This window comes from Anser brachyrhynchus (genome assembly GCF_964034855.1).
Source record: "Anser brachyrhynchus genome assembly, chromosome: 13".
In the NCBI taxonomy this organism is placed as follows: Eukaryota; Metazoa; Chordata; class Aves; order Anseriformes; family Anatidae; genus Anser; species Anser brachyrhynchus.
Window position 1 is genome coordinate 8,006,531 of NC_137708.1, and position 19,347 is coordinate 8,025,877.

At 40.2% G+C, this 19,347-nt stretch overlaps 1 protein-coding gene across 6 annotated transcripts in view; it reads right to left on the bottom strand.

The window, feature by feature from the left end:
- Positions 1–19,347, bottom strand: part of LOC308177052 (integrator complex subunit 6-like) — a 37,774-nt gene that overhangs the window by 13,303 nt on the left and 5,124 nt on the right. For all 6 annotated transcript variants that reach the window (XR_013938830.1, XR_013938831.1, XR_013938832.1 and 3 more), the window contains exons 3-8: positions 6,748–6,897; positions 5,961–6,050; positions 5,462–5,645; positions 4,512–4,640; positions 2,308–2,471; positions 1,088–1,240 (exon numbers count right to left, since the gene is read on the bottom strand). Coding sequence is in view for 3 of the 6 variants with exons in the window: in XM_080553690.1 (XP_080409816.1) it covers positions 1,088–1,240; positions 2,308–2,471; positions 4,512–4,640; positions 5,462–5,645; positions 5,961–6,050; positions 6,748–6,897 (870 nt within the window). In the remaining 3 variants the exon portion in view is untranslated. The remainder of the gene's footprint in view (positions 1–1,087; positions 1,241–2,307; positions 2,472–4,511; positions 4,641–5,461; positions 5,646–5,960; positions 6,051–6,747; positions 6,898–19,347) is intronic.

Genomic DNA, 19,347 nt, shown 5'->3' on the forward strand with positions numbered 1-19,347 from the left:
AGGGACATCTGTGACCGTTACGTTAATAAACAATGCATTTGAAATTACTCTTCTGACCTGTAAAATAGCAGGACTGGAATTTACAACACTGATAAAAGGAAATCTAAAATGTCTTACACATACTATCAAGCATAACAAACAGGAATATTCAGGAAACATCTTTCAATCACATCAAGTGTCCACACTCTTAATGTTGAGCCCGTTTCCCTAGTATGCATGGGTCTGCTGTTAAGCAGGTGGGAGAAGAAAAGCAGTTTTTGGAAAATAGCAGGAAAATTTAACAAGATTGTCTGGAGAACTTAGGCAAATAATTTATCTATGAATGCTTTAAGACCATTTTTGAAGTAAGTTTATTAGAAGTAACTTCAATTTTCCAATTAAAACTAACTTCAAAAATACATCTTATGCTTTCAGTTAAGTTTTAATATTTATTAGGCAAACAAAAATAGAAGATAGACTTCCAGTCCCATCCTTCCGGGTAAGATCCCACACTAATCAAGCTCCTCTTGTACCTATTAAGCTACCCTTTACAAGAACACCATTTAGAAGGGATTTACAAGCCTTATTTTACAGAGGATGCAGGAATACATCACCTATCCAAAATCACAAAAGAGCATGTGACAAAGGATTTCAACATCAGAACTTTGGCTTCTTCTAGGCCAATCTCATCAACAAGATCAACAGTTTCCACTCAATTCCCACTAGCAGTTTCAATCAATTAGTGGAAATTGTTACCTAATCAACATCTGCAGCTATGATAGAAACTAGCATAGTTTCCCCAAAAGCAAATGAAAGCCTACAGAGAATTTCAATTTAGCCAAGAATGGAACCTGTGGGACACACTTCTTAGCACAATGAAATGGACCTAGAAACAGAATTAAATGAGATTACAAAGCCTGTAGAGGGATCACTCATTCTAACTCCTGATAATTCTATTAGAAAGAAGGTAACTGAAACCTTGACACATTTCTTCTCATCAACTGCAGACTCTCACACCAGACCCCAACTCTCCAAGGCTTACAAAAACCAAGGTACTGCCACTTCAGGATACCCATTTATTTGACTGTAGAAACGTAAGGGCAAATACCTGCCAGCAGGTATGGGGAGACTTTCGTTCCAAGATGTACTGTGTTAAGGGCGAAGGCTCAAGCTCATACTTGTCAAAAGGAAGCTTGTCTATTACCATTGGCTCACAATCAACACAGGAGAATCTCACAACAGGGTGAGCTGTGCGTGGAGGCTAAAAGGAAGTGGAGAAACACATCAGTTATCTAGTATTTACGGTAAACAAATCAACGCTAAGAAAACAAATTATTCATAAACATACATTTTACTATCTTGTAAGCTTAAACTTTCAATTACCAATTTATTTCAAAAAACATAGGGGACAAGCTCCTACAACAGAATATAAATTAACGTAATATTTCTCTAACTTAAAAACATACATGTGCACACAGGCACACGCATTCTTCCCACAAAGAGAAAAATATGGTTAGCATTCCACTATTTATCTTGATATTTAGAAGCCTCCATGCCAGTCAACCCATATCATAGATGGGTTTAAAGGAAACTTCCAACTCTGCTTCTTAGCTTGATGTTCGTAGAACTGAAGATGTGAAACTGCTCACTTCACAAAGAATATCCTCAAGATACTCCCCGTTGAGTTTGAATTTTTTTCTTCTTGAATCACGCGTGGGGGGGAGGGAAACTGTATCTTGAGCACTTGCAAAGTTTAGGAAGAGAACATGCCTAGCAAGAGAGACACCTAGAAAGCCTAGCGAGATAAGCCAAATGCATGATTGTTTCATTAAGAAAGGATGAATGAAGTTAATGATCTTTTTATCTCATTTTCTGAATGGGTAACTCTTCTACTTCAGTTTTAATTCCTTCTGCTAGTGAAAGAAGAGTCCACATCTGAAGTACTAAAAAAAAATATGGTTGATCTATCCTCCTTATCAAAAATAAATACGCCGTTGTTCCATCCAAAATGGATTTTATATCACAAATTTTAGTCAGAAGCTTTATATGAAGTAATTCGGAGTTCAATTTTATAATCTTTTGAAGATTTTTTTAAACCAAACTAATCAACCATACACATGGAAGTAATGCTTCCAGATAAAAAAAGTAAAATAAAAATCACAGCATACAGTATCTACATTAGATTATACTACTCTGTTAAAAAGTTTTAACTATTGTTTTCAAGCAAAGACAGACTGCATTAGCAAACACAAAGTCAAAAATTTCTTGATTATTAATTTTCAGTCTGTTTAAGTAGGTGTAGAATCTTTTTTTCAGTTCTTGACTTACCAGTGTTGGTGAATTCTGATCAGGCCAAAAAGATTCTGGGATTGGCCAATGCCCAACAGGAACACCAGTTTTAGGGTTAGGCCGTACATAAATGAGCTTATGACAACTATGCCACGGTTGAGAAGCAAATGAATTGATGGGTCTGGATGAATCAACAAGTCCATCTAAAATTTAAACAAAGCAAAATAAAAAATAAAATAAAAAGCTACATGGCATGCATTTGTCTCCCAGCAAAATTTTTCTATTAGCAACCAATACGATGTTTCACTACGACTGTTTCAAAGACACAGGATCTTCACATCAGCGGCTGAAAAAACCACCTATCAAAGCGCAGAACAGCATCATCTGAGAAAAAATGTAAACATTTGCCCACATCCACCCTTCTGCTCCTGTGGCACAGCAATTAGCTGATTAGTGCAGCAGGGTACTTTCATATTACGGAAAACGTTATTTGGGTCTGCTTATTCACCCAAGTTCAGCACTTTGACATACATCTGATATGCAACAGCAAGTCTACCATTTTCAGTTCTGCTGGACCTGTAAAGACCGGTAATTTGCATTTACAGCCTTTCTATATGGGATGCAAAGCTCACTGACTGATGTTGCCACTCATGGGAACTGAAAGTGAAGAAAAGTTTCATGGAGAAGTCAGATGCATCTGGCAGGAGCAGCTTTTGTCACATTTTTAATTAGTAAGAAGTCACAAATCACTTAAAGCCCACTGTCCACTGGGAAGAGCAGTGTTCTGTCAGTCCATTGTGAGGTACCAGCACAGACTTCCTCCACACTGAGCACAAAGAAGTCTGTAGCAGTACAGAATCTCAGAATTATTTTTCAAAGACTGCTCTTCAAGGCAAGTGACACAGAAGGGATCATGTATTTCAAGACTCTTTTTCATCTGAAGAACATTTTACTCTACTGAATTGCCCTGCTTTAAACAGCTAGCCAATAATACTGTGCAAAACACCTTTCAGTTACATACCAGTTTTATTTCTCTGCATTGTACGTACAGTGATTTTTAAAACTTTGGTGAACAGCATCGCATTTCTCTTCAGTTGACGATTTCCACTATTTATGTAAAGACAGAAGCTCTCAATCTTTTTGTGCATATGTACTCACAGCACATTACCATTTAAAATGTGACAAAAGAAAAAAAAAACATTTCCACCAGCTGTTTTGCCACATAGAAGAACATTTGTGCCAACAGAGACCCAAGAATCTGCTGAAGTGCTACCCTGCAAGGCCTTACAGGAAAGCCTTAAGCATACTTACAATAGAACGACATTACTAAGCAAAAAGAGAAAAAAATATATAAAGCAAGAAAAAGGTGATTAAAAAACGAAAGGAAAGTAGGGGTAAAACTGGCTGTGCTAGGATGCTCGGGGACCCTAAAAGCTATTAAGCTTCTGACGTTCCAGAAACCTCCTCATTTCCTAACTATAAACTGGTCAGCTCTCTCCTTCCTTTCAGCCATGAAGTTCTGCAAATCCTAAAGATTTGTCCACATTAAGAATGCATTTTTCTATTCCGTTATGTACTTTACTTGCAGCTATCAAAATAATTCCTTGTTCTCTGCACTGAGTTTTTCACTTGCAGCTACGAACACTCAATTGAAGTTTACTGTATTTCGGATCAATTAACAGAACGAAAATGTCCAGCAAATTCAGCGCTGAAATTACTTCACAAATGATTACGGACTCAAATACACTAGTCCCAAACTTATTTCATTTCAAACAAAGTTTTGACAGCAGCAATTCAAACTTTACCACTTCCTACAAATATTCACTTCCCTCTGTTACTTCTTTCAGCCCTCCAAAAAGAGAGTTTAAAAAAAGTGACAGGAGAGCTAGCAGTAGCATGCAGGTAGATTATCCATTCAAGTCCGTGCAAACATACAGCACTTTTTAACTTACTGAGTTAAAATATAATGAAAAATGTAGCTAAGACAAGGCTAAACAAACAACCCTAAAGTTATGAAAAGTACATCCACAGTGATCTGGGGTAATTAAAGAGAAATCAGAACTCTACCGCTGAAGCACATAAGCTCTATAGCTTAATCACTTTTTTAGACTAGGCATCTGATAAATCCTGTGCACTACAGTGAAAAGCTAAAAGGAAGAAAATTTAAGACACTAAAGGGGATTTACATGCACATACAACACTTTTTTTTTTTAAACATTAACAGGAACAAGTGGTTACTGTACCTTCTCCAATAGGAGCTGGATCTGGTCCTGATTTTTCAAAGTTAATAACAACTCCACTTTGGACTTTCTGAACTAGAGATTCTAAACATTGATTCAACATTCTTTGTGTCCGAACACAGTAGGAACGACCTATACAAGAGATCATTAAGATTACTCAGAGCTTGCTTTCATATTTCCCCTCTGTAATTTAAGAAAGACATTTTGTTACGTAAGCCATACTGCCAAGACTTTCAGCTTTATCTAAAATAATAGCAACAAGATTAGTAGTAGTTGATGTTAAATACTTTTCAAATGCAATTAAAGCAAAGAAGAAAAAAAAAAACAACCTGCTTAGATTTTACTATTTGCTTAAAAAATAAAAAAGCCATGAAGGCGAAATCAGGTTGGACCAAGGCCAATTTTATAAAAGGCCCTTAACAATCTCCAATTTCACCAAGTCTGCATGCCCTATCTGCTTTTGTCTACCCAAACTTAATCAACTCCAATACATCCCCAAACTTCCTCTCCCATGCAACACTTTCAAGCACCAATTTAACAAAAATTCTGATGACGATCTTGAGGAACAGACTCCAGAATTAATCATTTTAAGATTAAATTTAGCTTAATAGCCCTTTAGCAGAATTAAAATCCCTGTAATACGTCTCCACCTCAACATTTAAATAACAAATCTCATGAGTGAGCAACATCAACTTCTGAAGGACAATCCAAGAATTTTTCAAATCCCTCCTACTAGTGCTTGAGAAAATGATCTAGATCTAAAATATGAATATGGTTTTATTTTAAAGTTCTCCTGTGCAACAGGAAACCAAGCTCAAGAAGCACCACACAGATTCAGATGGACACTGAGTAATTCATATGAAAAAAAGCTAGAGGTGAAGATTCATCAAAGGGAAATAAATGTTTTAAGGCAAATGACAAACATAAGCCAAAGCAAAGTAATATCCAGTTACCTCCTGTAACTTCACACATCTGTGTGATAGCAGATTCATCGGTAGGCACACTCCCAAGCTGCTCTGGTTCAGCAGATGCAGCTCCGGGCAAACGCAGCACTAGAGCAAACAGTCTTTGATCCCAACGAAATGGTTCTTTGGTTAGTTCACTTCCAGGCAAAGGAGAATTCAAAGGAAGATGAAGCTGTTAAAGGAAGATTTAGGAGTATTTTCATGTATTTGACAAGACATCTAAAAACATAGTATCAAAATTTATCCATTACTCTGCAAAGGACTCCGTTTCTCTTCTATCCACTAGTTATCTGAAGCTATAGTTTGGAAATCCACCGGGGCTATGAATTTAGGGGTTTGGGCAACAACAGCATAGCTAGTTGCTTTTCTCTGTAGAATAGGCTGATGGAACAGAGGTACTCTTTGCAGGATAAAAACAATTAGCATTCATCTCAGCATAGTGCCAACTTGCAAGATCATAATTCGAAAGAATTTAATCCAAGTTTACCTCCTCTTGAACTCCAGCTGTATTTGTCAGTTTGTTTCCATCTGTGATGGTAATCAAAATAGATGGCTCCAAAAAGAATGGATTCCTTCCCTAGAGACAAAAGCACAGGAATGCTAGGAGTAACCTTAACACTCAGTTGTAGATTATTGTCACTATAAAGTAAGCAATAAGATGAGCAATTTTTCAGAACCCTGAAGTTTTCTTTCAACAGGTGTGGAACCACACAGAACTATGTGAGAAGTGCTAGTCTGCACATGCACACACAGGCATTCTAAACACATTTTTAGAATTACTAGTCTTTTTCCTCCACTAATGGCTACAAACCCTTCTACTCCACAAAAGGAATAAGTAAGTTAATACATAGCAACTCAGTGAACTCAGTAATTTATGGTGGCAGTGCGGAAAAAACAGAGTACTTTTAACTGGAATTTCCAAATGTGAGAGAAGGGAAAGGCAGGACAAACTACAGACAGAATAAAACTGAAAAGCAGATGTGCTGCCATCCAGTGTACATGCTCCAATGCAGCAACTGTACATCTATACTCTGGGTTATTTACATTACTGCTTTGTAGTTCAAAAAGAAAAAAAGTGCTAGTGTATTTCATGGTATGCTCAGAAAATGTAAAACGAAAAACAATTTACTTTCAAGATTTAACACACAAGCTATCCAAAAGAACAATTACAAAACAGAAAAAGCAAAAAGATATACTTGAACCACCAAAATACCTCCCTACTATAATTGAGAAGCATACACAAATACAAAGGAAGACTAGAAAGAGATTGTTACCTGTCCGTAGTTGTCTATTCCAGACACTAATCTATTGAGATTTAACAAATCAAATGAAGATCTGAGTGCCTGACCAAGGGTTGTTAGTCCTGATGCCTGCAGATTTTTCAGTTCATTCATAAACGTTGCGTGGTTTTCTTTCCACCCAGCCTGTTACATAAAACAAAAAAGCTTTTCAGTTTTGCAACAACTAGAATCAACTGTGAGTTGACAACAACCTCCCTTCCCACCAAAAAAAGGATATCCCTCATTGTTCAATCTACTGCATCACTTACACATTACACACACCTAATCCATGTCTGCAGAACTTGATGTGAAATATACAGTATATATACAATGGGATACTGACAAAATACACACATTAGTGCTTGAAGAGCACTAAAGAGCAACGACAAAAGATACAAGCAGCAGCGTCTTTGCTTCTCCTGTCTTATGCCCACCTCCCTTCCATCCTTTCCTCCACAAATCAAGACTAGAAGAAAGGATGCACATGCAACGTGCATATGCATATACAGGAGTTAAAAATCTAACAGTAACAGTTAAAAAGAAAGAAAAGAAGCAGCAGTAACGACTGTCACCTTTGCTCCCTAGTGACATTCTCCCTCCCACAATTTCTCCAAGTAGGAAGTATATAAACATACGAGTTTAGTTCATATGCTTATTTTTAATATACCATGTGACTCTTGCTTAACTTTACTGTTTTTCTTGTTTTTCTTCCCCATGGGTTCATTTCATGGCATTTAATTTAATTAAGTTCATTTACCACTTTTACCATTTCAGTTACCATAAGGAGAATTATCAGGAACAGGTTTGGGTCAGGTTTGCTTTCCTCAACCAAGTCAAGAGTCGTATCAGTGCAGGGGGAGAAGAAAAACACTGCACTGGGCAAAGGAAGGACAAGACTGGCTTAGCTTCATCACCAAACCGCACTCAAAGTTCAGAGGCACTGTGCAGCGTGGGTTCAATCAGACAGGTCAGTGTCAATACAACACCATCCGTTCCCTCCCAGCTGTGCCTTAACAAAATACGGCATCTCATCAGCTGGGCCACTGCAACTCCCCACGCATGCTCTTAGCCCAAGGCAAGCAACAAGTGCCAACGTGGGCTCCCCCTTTTGGAGAAGCGTTAATCATCTTTTACTTCCACCCCCGAAGTACACCACCACCAAATCCCAACAAGATGTGTTATCCTAAAAAAATGTTTAATGAAAATTTGCAACTAACGAACAGTGTCCCTAGCTTATCTCAAGTCTCAGGAAAACCCCCCGAGAGGTCACTGCCCCAGGAGTATTCATCACTTGCTGTTCTGCCTGTCCCGAGGTCTCCGATGGCAAAGTCCCCAAACGCGCGCTTTGAGTACCTCAGCTCAGAAAGCACAGAGGGTTCCGGATCTCCAGATGAAACGTCAGAGCATACATCACCCCCTAACGAACAACTGCCGTTCTTCAGATCCCTAGCTTTGTCATTCTGAGTGAGCTCTGTGCCAAGCTGGGGAGGGTTTCCCCAGCCAAAATCCAGAACTTCTCCTTTAAGTGAGCAATTAGAAAAAACTTCTTGTATGAACTCTATAAACGCTTCAGTGCAAGCGAAACTGCTACATTTGGCCTGGCACAAAACAGCTATCGAACGAGTCACGTTTCTTGGGAACTGCCAGGTTGCAGTTCAAAAGGTGTTTTTCCACCAGACTGCTATTTGAGTTGCCTTGCAGCAAAGACACATCAGGGAGTAAAACATTTACAAAGGAAACACTATTCCTAACCTGCAACTCTACATGTGAACTCTAATGAATTTAAGAGTTTATTTTCTAAATAAACAGTATCAGGCTTCACCGATATTTCGGGATTCTGCTATTTTCCCATCCTGAAAACATTTGCTCGGCTTCCAACTCCCACCGCGTTTGATGCGGCTGCAGTGCGGTCAGCTAACCGCCTGCAAAGCGGGCAACCAAGCAAGCTGAATATACAAGGAGGAGCTCGTCACCAGTGGCTTTTCTTTGAAGGAAACTACTTTTCATTGTAGCACCCCTCGGAGGTTCTTCGAAGATAAACCAGAGGAGACCTGTACCTTTCGAATAAACAGGAAAATACCAAAGAATTTTTAATTACGTGAACAAGGACAGCAAATGCAACGCTTCCTGATTTCATACATAGTTTTAAAATAAAGATATGATAAAGTTAACGTACTACATTCACTAACCTAACGTCAAAAGTTTTTGTTTGTTTTTTAATTAAAAACACCAGAGTTAATGACAAGAAGGCTTACTTCTGTAAAACGGGTCTCCCAGAAAGACTCCGCTCAATGTGGGTAATCAAACATGTATTTCAGAGACAGAAACTAAAGCCCAAGAAACCCTAGTTTCTCTTCTCCATACATGCAGTAGAATCATTCTTAGGGCAAAATAAAGAGTCAAGTATGTAACACAGAGCATATGGATAATGAGTTCAACAAAGCACTTTAAAGTGATTAAATAATAATCCTTCCTAAATTCAAAATACTACCACTAATGCTGCTTAGAAAAAAAAAAAAACATTGCTTTTATGAAACACTACTTCCACTTGCCAGCAGAAATGCTAAGCAGCAATTTAAAAACAAACAAACAAAATCCACCACACACAAATGTTAAGACCACCAAACTCAAACACACCCAAAACACGTATCCTCTACAGGTCAGTGATTTGTAAGTCAAAACTAAGTATCGGTTATTTTAGTTGTTTATGAACCAATTCTAACATGGAGTAATTTCTCGTTATCTTCAACATTACACTCCCACTTAGCTTTATGCCCCGAGTTTATTAATACCAATTTGAGCAGCCTTTATCTTGCTACCATGTTACGGCGTTATCTTTTGCTAGTTTAGATGAACAAAGCAATTTTAGCCTCTATGTAAATACCAAAAAACTTTCAAAGACAGTTGCGGGGGGGGGGGGGGGGGGAGTAAGACAACAAACCACCTCAAGTCCCGTAAGCTAAAATCTCACCCTATTTGCTTATGTCAAGAAGGGGCAAAGATGCGGTGTCACCGAGCCTTCTGTGCTGCCAAGTGCAAGCTGTGGGTACCACCTCCGACGCCCCGAGACCTGGAAGCTACGGCACCAGGAGCAGCAGCACGCTGCCTCCAGCTCCCGGCTTTGGCCTTTGCAAGCCCTCATACCAAAAACTTACATACTTCGGAAGCAACTCTTTTTGTTGTGGCTCAGTTTTCAGACAAATCTATGCCCTGCTCCGTTTCGCCACACCACTCCAGCAGTGCTTCAGCAGCTTCAGAAAGCAGGTGAGGTCAAATGGCTTCTTTTGTGAGTAGATAGCCCCGCATTATATAGGATTCAGGCAAACACCAAGGTGAAAAACCTAGCCAAGAGGAGGTTTTATTTACCAGACTAACAGCATCAGAAGGAATAGAGCTGAGCAGTGGAAGAAAATCCCACTCATAAACAGTAACTTAAAGAGACCTTCAACACACAGAAGAAACAACAGAAGAATATTTCAGTTGCAAGGGACGGGAAATAACATCTTATAAAATGCTTTAGTAAAGCAAAGCAAACTGCCTCCAAAGAATGGCTGCCTCCAACCGTTTCTTAGCGCGGTTCGGCCACCCTGCAGGGGCAGGGCCAGCCACCTGACATTAGACCACAAGAACCCCAGGTCCAACGCACTCGCTCCTGATTTCGCCAGCTCCACGAAACCCGGGGAGCTGCTGCTGTGGAGCCTTCAGGCCTTCCTTCTCGTTGCTTTCACAGGAGATGCCGCACCGCAGAGCTGCAGAGTTTATCGTTCACGGGACCGCTTTCACATCTCATTCAAAAATTGTGACATTACCAAAAATAATATTCCAAGTTAGGAGACAATTTGCAATCTAGCATGCCAATCACAACAGCCTGTGTTATAGTAACTACTCGGTATTTATTTAAACATACAGATATTTGTAGTTCTGCTCGTGTTTCCCCAATAAGAAACTGATTTTAGATACTACAACACATTTTAAGTTACGTTTTGCAGTAATTCAAGGTACTGACTGCATCCATCTTAGGAAAACAGAGGCTAGTTCAGCATACCAAATCTGAGGCACGCTAGGCTGTCAGGGACATCCATTTGGAAAAAGTAAGGTAAGAAAGAAACTGGTGAAATCTGAAACCACTCCTGCTAGGAATTTCTAAGTGCCATGTAAAGAAGGTGAAACCAGCTGATTATTTTGCCTCCCAAGTCACTGAAATGATCAATTTTCAAGTTACCTTTCTGTTCACTTAGTAACTTTGTGATCACCACTCAAATTTGTTCATGTCTGCATAGGAATCAAGTATTTCTGTCCTAGGGAAAATAATTATTCTTTTTGACTCCCTATAATGTCAGAGGTTGCTTCTCCAATTTCACTTCTTTTTAGATCTCCTGAACACAGCCCCAGCACTGCTTTGTATGCTCTGCAGAAAGGAAGACCCTCCCCTATATAATCTAAAGCTTCCCTGCCCCAGCTTCCCCTTGGAACGGGATTTCTCTCGACTACAATCTTCATTTTTCAAGACAGCAACACTGAGAACTGGCCAACCCAGTTTAGTTATGACAAAACTTGCCAAAGGGGGAGAGGAGAAGAGGTCCTGGTACCGTTCGTCTCCCTTCTGCACATGGGGCAGGGTAACACTGCTCGGAGGTACAGAAAACAGCCAGTGCCTACATTACACCCCCTTTTTTTGGTTGGTGTTCAGAGCTTTACTAGCTAGAAATAGCTCACAGTGGAAGAGAGGTGCTCTAAAAACATCCCGTACCATTTTAACATTTAAAATTCCTAACACGAGCCACTATCACACAACCTGCATCACCTACCAATTTCATTCTCTCAAACGTTTCTTTGCACCGAGCAAATGGGTCAGGAGCAGCAAGAGCTCCAACTCACGGGCAGGAGACTCCCCTCCAAATACTTGGGAACGCCACTGGAGGCAGCAGAGCTCTCAGGTCCCGTCCCTACCTCAGCTGCAGCAACTCCTCTCTAGTTTCAGGCCCTGCGCGCTCCAGTTACTTCCATGCAACCCACCAGTCCTGTCACTGCGCGGTACCCAACAGCCCTTAGTGAAGAGACTCCCGAGATCAATTCTTTTTCATTCTTGGCACAGGCAGCGTGACACCGCCTGCCTCTTAGAGCAGAACACCTCCGCACCAAATGCCCGCAGCACACAGGACTGGACTCGGCTCGTTGCCGGGTGGCACCCCAGGTAAGGGTCTGAAACACAACCAGCTCTTACCCCGGGCCTTCTCGGAAACAAATTGAGATCGCAGGTCAAGGGGGGAGGCATAAAGACACATATGTTTTGGTTATCGAGCCAAGGCAGCTCATCTTTAGGTTGTCCCATAAAAATCTGGTTTTGCAAAGCAGAACATGGAACAGAGTTTCAGGGTAAGTGTTAGACATGACCCTAACGCACACACAGGAGAGACAAGCTCTGGTCACCCAGGCCACTGTTTGCTGCAAGCCCAGCCTAGAAAAAACATCTTTTCACAACTTCTCATTGGAAGAATATCTTAACTGATGGTAAATTCACAAGTTTAACTCTTCTTCCGTAAGCCCAAACAGCATTCACTTACAGTAAGCGTACAGGAGCGCCACTTGGTCCTTCCTATGCTAGAGCTACTGAGAAGCAGGTTAGTTTTAACGCTACTGCTGTGTACGGTACGCAAGTTTTTTTCTTCCTGTCAAGTTATTTCTGTTTTTGTAAGGCACTCAGACTGAAACTTCGTGGTCAGGTGCTTCTTTAAATACAGAGCAGACTTTTGACAGGCAACAACAGTCAACAGAATAAATCTACATAACATATATATATATATATATAAAATATACCTAAGATGTCTCCAAGAGAACATAAGTATGAACTATTTTAATACATCTTTACGAAAACAAGATACTCCAGTAGAGGATTCATTTAATCCCACACAGTTGACACATTGTGACTTTTTTTTTTTTTAAAATCAATGCTGTCCTTTGTCCTCTACCTCCACCCATTTCCAGGCACCACAATTGTTCACTATTTACCTTGATATCACACACAAAGTCCTTCCTTCCCTCCCCAGGTTTTTTGTTTTTTCTCCCTTCACAACTTGAAACAGTTTAAATGCAAGAAAAGCCATGTTATTCACTGGCCGCATTTGGGCCAGCAGGCAATGCAGCACAAACAACAGGTGGTTTGCAGAACAACAGAGTCGTCTCTAATGAGATGACATCCACATTACTGCATTTCAGGGTTTTACCTCTGAATATATATACTTCAGCTATCCGATCGCATTGTCCCGTAGACCTATCATAACTCAGTAACTGGAGTGCATCTTCCAGTTCTGTTTCATCCCAAAGCAATCCCATTCTTACACGCCAAGGCAGGTCTTCAAAGTGAACCAGGAGCTCCCCCTCCATCACACATCTCCCATCTGAGCTCTCCTGTAGGTGCACCCACTGAAGACTAACTCATTTACAAAGACAGGCTGCACCAGCTTGTTTTCTAAAATATGTGATATTAGTGAATACAAACAAGATCAAAACTGGACTTTAGTGCAATATTGTCAGGCGGTCAACTACACAGATATAATTTTCATTTTATATGGAAAAAAATATTTCTCTACGATACTCCAAAAAAAAAAAAAACCAACACACACACCTTAGGAAATCAGCTCAAACTACGTACGGTTCACTGCCCTTTTGAGATGAATTCAATATTGAAGATATAGAAATGCTCTCTCATCAAGAAAAAAAAATCAAGATGATTATATAAAAATGACTCATTAATCTTTAAGCATAATATCCATGAAAAATACTAGCAGATAGGCTCTTAAGGGCCATTAACAAAGCAAGAGCACTGCAGCCTTCTGTTAATGCAAGAATTCGAAGCAAAGCAGCATCTTCTCCTGTTAGAAGTGTCAAACGGAGATGCTATACGATCACTTAAAGCTGTACGCTATGCCTAGAATCAAGTGATAATAATAATCAATGCTAAGGAAAAAAAAAGTCCACGCTACCTTTCTATTCATTACCTGCTGCTCCTGCTTTAATCCATCTCTGGATTCGAGCTTTTCGGTCGACAATATTTCATGTATTTCTGACAGGAACACTTGCTACACTTTTTGCTGCACAAGGATGAAAAGACTACACACGAAGAAAGGGAAGCATAAAAAGCAAAGGGACCATGGTGCCACCCCATTTCTAAAAGCATTCTTACCTAAATGAAAGAACACTACCCTGACATAAAAAGGCGCTATTCCTGAGAAATGCTCAACAGGCTGGGATATTTCAGTACAGAATTGAACCAGAACAAGATACCTTCCATGCAACAGCTTAATGAAAAGGGAACAGATTTAATCAAACAATCTGCAGCTCTCATACAGTAAGCAAAACAAGAGGCTATGTGCTGCCGTTCAGTAGCATAGCAGTCATTTTAGGAATGCCATTATAGGTGTATTTAAAAAACACTACCGAGTGGAACAGCTGAAACACGGCTGTTTCAATCAGGAATTCCCGTTGACTCGTAGTGCCCTCTGCTCTTCCAGACCACCAAACTTGCCTTCAACGCCAGTCAGCCCCTCGCTCTGTCCTCCTGGCCCCTTCCTACTCTCAGCATTGCTGGAAAAGTCACAAGGAAAAAAGCTAAGAGGTTACAGAGCGTGCTATCATCGCAACGGATTCTTCATGGCACGCTGCTGGAACTGGAAGAATTACTCACGATCCTCCAGCTTTACAGCACAGAGCTGAGATGACACAGCATGATCCATGTTCATTTTGAAAAATCTCACACTCCTCCCCCTCCTTCCAAAAGCACATCGCAGAACCAGCGCAGCTCACCAAAATGTTACATGTACTGCAAGCTCGTTGTGGATCTCAGGAAAGAACCAAATCTGAAAGAGGTCATCTAATCAACAAATTTCCCCAATTTGTATCGGAAATATTATCTAAGGCACTGCTACAACAAAAAAAAGACTTTAGTTCACAATTAAATACATGTACTCACTGAAGGGAACACAAATTGAAAAATTCAACTAAATAGCCTAGCCAACTATGCCAACTTTGATATGGCAAAAAAAATCATGTTTTGGAGGAGTTGGTGGTGGCCAGGTGTTTGTCGGTTTGATTTTAGAGGAGGGTTAGCAAGCTTTTTGCTCTGGAGCCGTCCAACTCAGGAGCAACTAGCTGAGCTTCAGAACCTTTGCAGGACTTTGGGGCTGAAGGAACCGAGTCCGGGCTCAAGAGATGCAGATGTTCCCACAAACATTTTTTTTATTAATTAAAAAAATCTACCAGCTCTACCACTAACACGCTACGAACACCGGCACTAATGCATTATTCCCACTTACAAACCCAGCACAGCAACGTCAGCTCAGGCACACTGCAGATCTTTGTTTGCAGTTAAGTTAGGCTCTTGACAACATCCATCTCACCAAGATTTGTACTTTTAAACACTATTTCACACTTTCAAGAGTTTAAAAAGATCCCAGAAACCAAAGCCAAATCAACGACTGTCTTCCACTTTCAAAAGCAAAATGCGGGAGCTCTGAAGCACTGATTTTAACATTTAACATCTCCTACGCTGCTTTCCTGGAGGGTTCTCATAGGAGCCCGAGCGGAGAAACACAGTAACTGGGTAAGAAGTGAGACTGGCCTCTTAGTTTAAAAAAATAAATAAATAAATAATCATTTAGAAGAAAACAAGGCTCTGGCTGACTTACCTGGTACGAAGTAGTTTAAATTTCAGAGATACTTGTAGGTGCCAGATCTTACACCAAAAGAAACTCTAGTCTTTGAAACGCTGCAGGTTGAGCACACAGACCCACACAGCTTTATGGAGAACCACAGATTCTGATCTGCACAAGAACCGAGTTTCATTACAAGAACGTACTTTTTCTCTTGGCACTTTACTAAAACCTTAACCCTAGAAGAACACACTGTTATATTTAAGATGGATTACTACACAATCGTTTTCCGACAACTCTAAAATTAACATGAAAAATGCAAAGGAAAAGATATTTTAATTACTCCCTACTATACATTTTCGGTGGTGGTAAAAGCGTAAGAGTTATATATTAACTGGTACGTTGTAAGAATAAGGTTTATGAAGGAAGAAAAACTTCCAAGCCTAAATCACAGGAATGAATTTCATGAATTTATTAAATAATAAGCTGCATTTAAAATTCAGAACAGCAACTGCCCTCTCCCTTTTGTGTTTTTGGTAGCCTACATCATTAAGTAAAGCCAGGAACATGGGCATCCAAAATACTGGGAGAGAAGAAGAGAATCACTGGCTGGAGACATCCAGAATCTTCTCAAAGCGCCCTTACACTTGCACTGCTCTCCCCTCTAAAAGCACTCATCTTCCAGAAGACATCAAGCTGCCTTTCAAAGTCACACAGTACAGAAATGACTTTTTTCCCCCACCAGATTGCAACTATCTGAAGTATGAATATACTGTAGGAGACAGCATTAAGTTTTGTCTTGTCCATAACAGGCTCGGAACATCACTCTTGCACCGCTGCTGCAAATCACTGTTCCTTCTGGCAAGCTTTTTCAACAAACTGTGCAAGGATGAACACTGTACAAGTGTCAGCAGCCTTAATTACCTTTTCCATTGTTGCACTAAGTAAGATTCAGCATTTTAAACCGTATTAGCTAGCTTTTCCTGAAGGTTAAAAATAAACTCCCATTCTGAAGACATCACAGAAGTATTTTGTGCCTATTCTTAGTTATACCGCAAAGCCAGGCTGCAAGGCCCAGAACTTCCACCGCAAATATCAACAGAAATTAGAAGATGCACATGCAAAACCAGAATACAAGCAGCATAAATGGGAAGGAGGCAGCCAATGAAGATTTCACTGGGCAGAAATCGATTTCACAAAGCACCTTCCTTCTTGCAGATCTCACAACAAGAATACAACTAGAGAGATCCAACTTAACTGTTTGATTACACATTTTAAGCTTCTATTTTTAAAATAAAAGCGACCTTTGCACTGAGGATGAGTTAAGCCTCTTAGTGCAAACATATCTACTTTTGTCTAGTTTATCCTGTAGTCTTAAGGGCTTACATCTTTGAATGTGTCCAAGATCAAATAAAGAACCAAATAAAAAGATGAAAAAATAAATTGCTACTGTGTCTATGAACAACAGATGCTGGTTTCCATTCAAATTCTTTGGCATCTCCCCCACAGTGCGGGGGAACAACCTGCTTCAGATGAAAAAGCAAGGTTTTACTTTACGAACTCCAATAGGAACAGAACTGGTTGAAATAGTTTCATTAACAATTAACATTGCAGCACAGACTCTCCCTTCCCAGAAAGGCAGGTAGTTGGTGAAAGCGCATGTTCAAGTATTTAACTGACTTCCAAAACTAAGGGTGAAAGTGACAGCCAAGCAGAGTTTGGTCTATCACATCAATCAAGAAAAAGTTCATTTGTGAACTGCCCTCCCATTTAAAATCACTTTCCTTCAAAAACGATCACCTTCTTGCTTGAACTTGAATTTTTACAAGAGACCTCAATTTCAGACTGTACCAAACTGTTTCTCTCTTTTAGAACGAATCACTCTGAATTTTACTGTCATTGAAAAAGGATATGGTACATTAGCATACACAAAACTCCTCAGTACAGCCTTTCTCCTTGCCATACCAGTTCCTGCATGAGCATGTTGACCCTAAGTCCCACACAAAGGCAGATAGCGTGAAGCAGTCACTCAGGACAAGAAGGAAGAATAGCATGTTTATACGTGCTTAATAGCATGCCTGAGCTTTACCCAAAGCATTATTTCTCAAGAAAGGGAACGTGCTTTTTAAAGGATGCTGTCTACTGAAACCCACTTAGTGCGACCATAAGCTAAGAGAGGCTACAATACTTCATGGCGTGCTTGCTACAAGGATGCCAACTGATACTCAAGTTTTCAGTAACATAATTCCAGAATTTTGATTTCTTTCACCAATTAAGTTTTATCTGTCTTTGGCCTTACTTGTTCAATTCTAAGATAGAGGCTTAATTTAAAAAAAAAGGCCTTTTTGCATGCATACACAGTGCACGCATCCTGCATTCAAAGACTTGCATGATAAAGCAGTTAAAGAGAAAGGAGAAGGTAAAAACTGGTGGGGGATTCTCAAACAGCACTGTGGATTTTGTTTTGTCCTCAAAAAGAACTAGACAATCGGGATTTGCCTGAGTGCTTCTTAAACAAGTAAATGACATGTGTTTGTTTCTCTTCTTAAATCCATTGTGTCTAACAGAGTTAAGTGCAATTGCTGGTTTTAAGCTACCAGTCATTTACGCTGAAAGTCAGTCCAGTGAAAATAGACAAACTCCGTGACAAAAAAACAAACCAAGCACAGTAGAACCGGTATTGGAAGACAGGAGGAGAGGTCTGCTTAGTACGTCACAGGCAGTGAAAGATGTGTTGAGACACATGAGCAGATTAAACATTGCCAGGAATGACTCAAAATTTGTACGGAGGAATTGCTGATGTGAGAGGATTGGCTGCATATCTCCAATAAACAAGCACAAAATGTATGCTCCTGAATTAGTTACCAATAACACACTGTGTAGCCCACCTAGATGCCGTCCAGTCCTTCAGTACTATATTCTGCCTGTTTTTTTTCTCTTCCAAGTAACTCTTGGCTGGTAGATTCACTAAGTCTGTATGGTATTTACAGCATATGTGGAGAGAAAGATAGGCCTCTCCCGCTTACCTCAGCCTTCTTTCCCTTTTACATCTATCCAAATAGCAACTTCCCTCTTGTTCCTGTCGCTGCCAACCTGCCTGCACACCTCACTAGCAGCTTGTACCCTTCCAGTCGTACATACCTCCTTTTCCAGACAGGTCAGACCACTGAGTGCTTGCATGTGCAAAAAGCCAGACCTGTTAATATATAAAACTGATGATTTCTGGTATCTCCAAATTCATGTAAAAGCTTATCAATTTAAGATCATGCTATGCATTTGCTACGGACATTCTTCTGGTTGTCTTCCTTAACAGAAGTTACAATACCCACAAATGCACCTCCTATCACTTCAGGCAGCCTTCCTGAAGATCTCTGCCTCAAACCCAACAGGTTTCACAGTCGGGTTTCTCTTTCTCCCTGCAGCTCAGAAAATGAGATAACAAAGTTCATCTCCCTGAGCCTGACCTTATAAACTTCCACTTTTGAAGCACTACTTCAGTATCCTAAATGAAGAGGTTATCTACACATGCCAAGTACTCTTTGACAGACTCTTACAGCCCTGCACAAATTCCTATTCCAGCCTCTAGCGTACCCCAATCTGGCATCAAAACCTAAGGTCATCGAGCTCAACCTGTTAGGAGGATTTCAGGGAGACAGACAGTACGTCATGAAGGCTGCTCCCACACATTGCTCCTTAGCTCTAGAGCACACATTCAGAGCAGCAGGATCAGTGACAGACACGGAAGGCATCCCATTAATTCCTGTTTGCATCTCAGGTACCTCTCTTTCACTTTCTTTCTCCTGCCTACGTGGCACATAGTTTCAGGCTATGGCTATCAATCTTTCTGCCTTCCCACAGTACGTAGATAAAGCTTCCAAAAGCATCTATCACTTCTAGTCACAAGAGGTGGCCACTCAAGAATTTCTTAACACTTGTTCTCCCCATC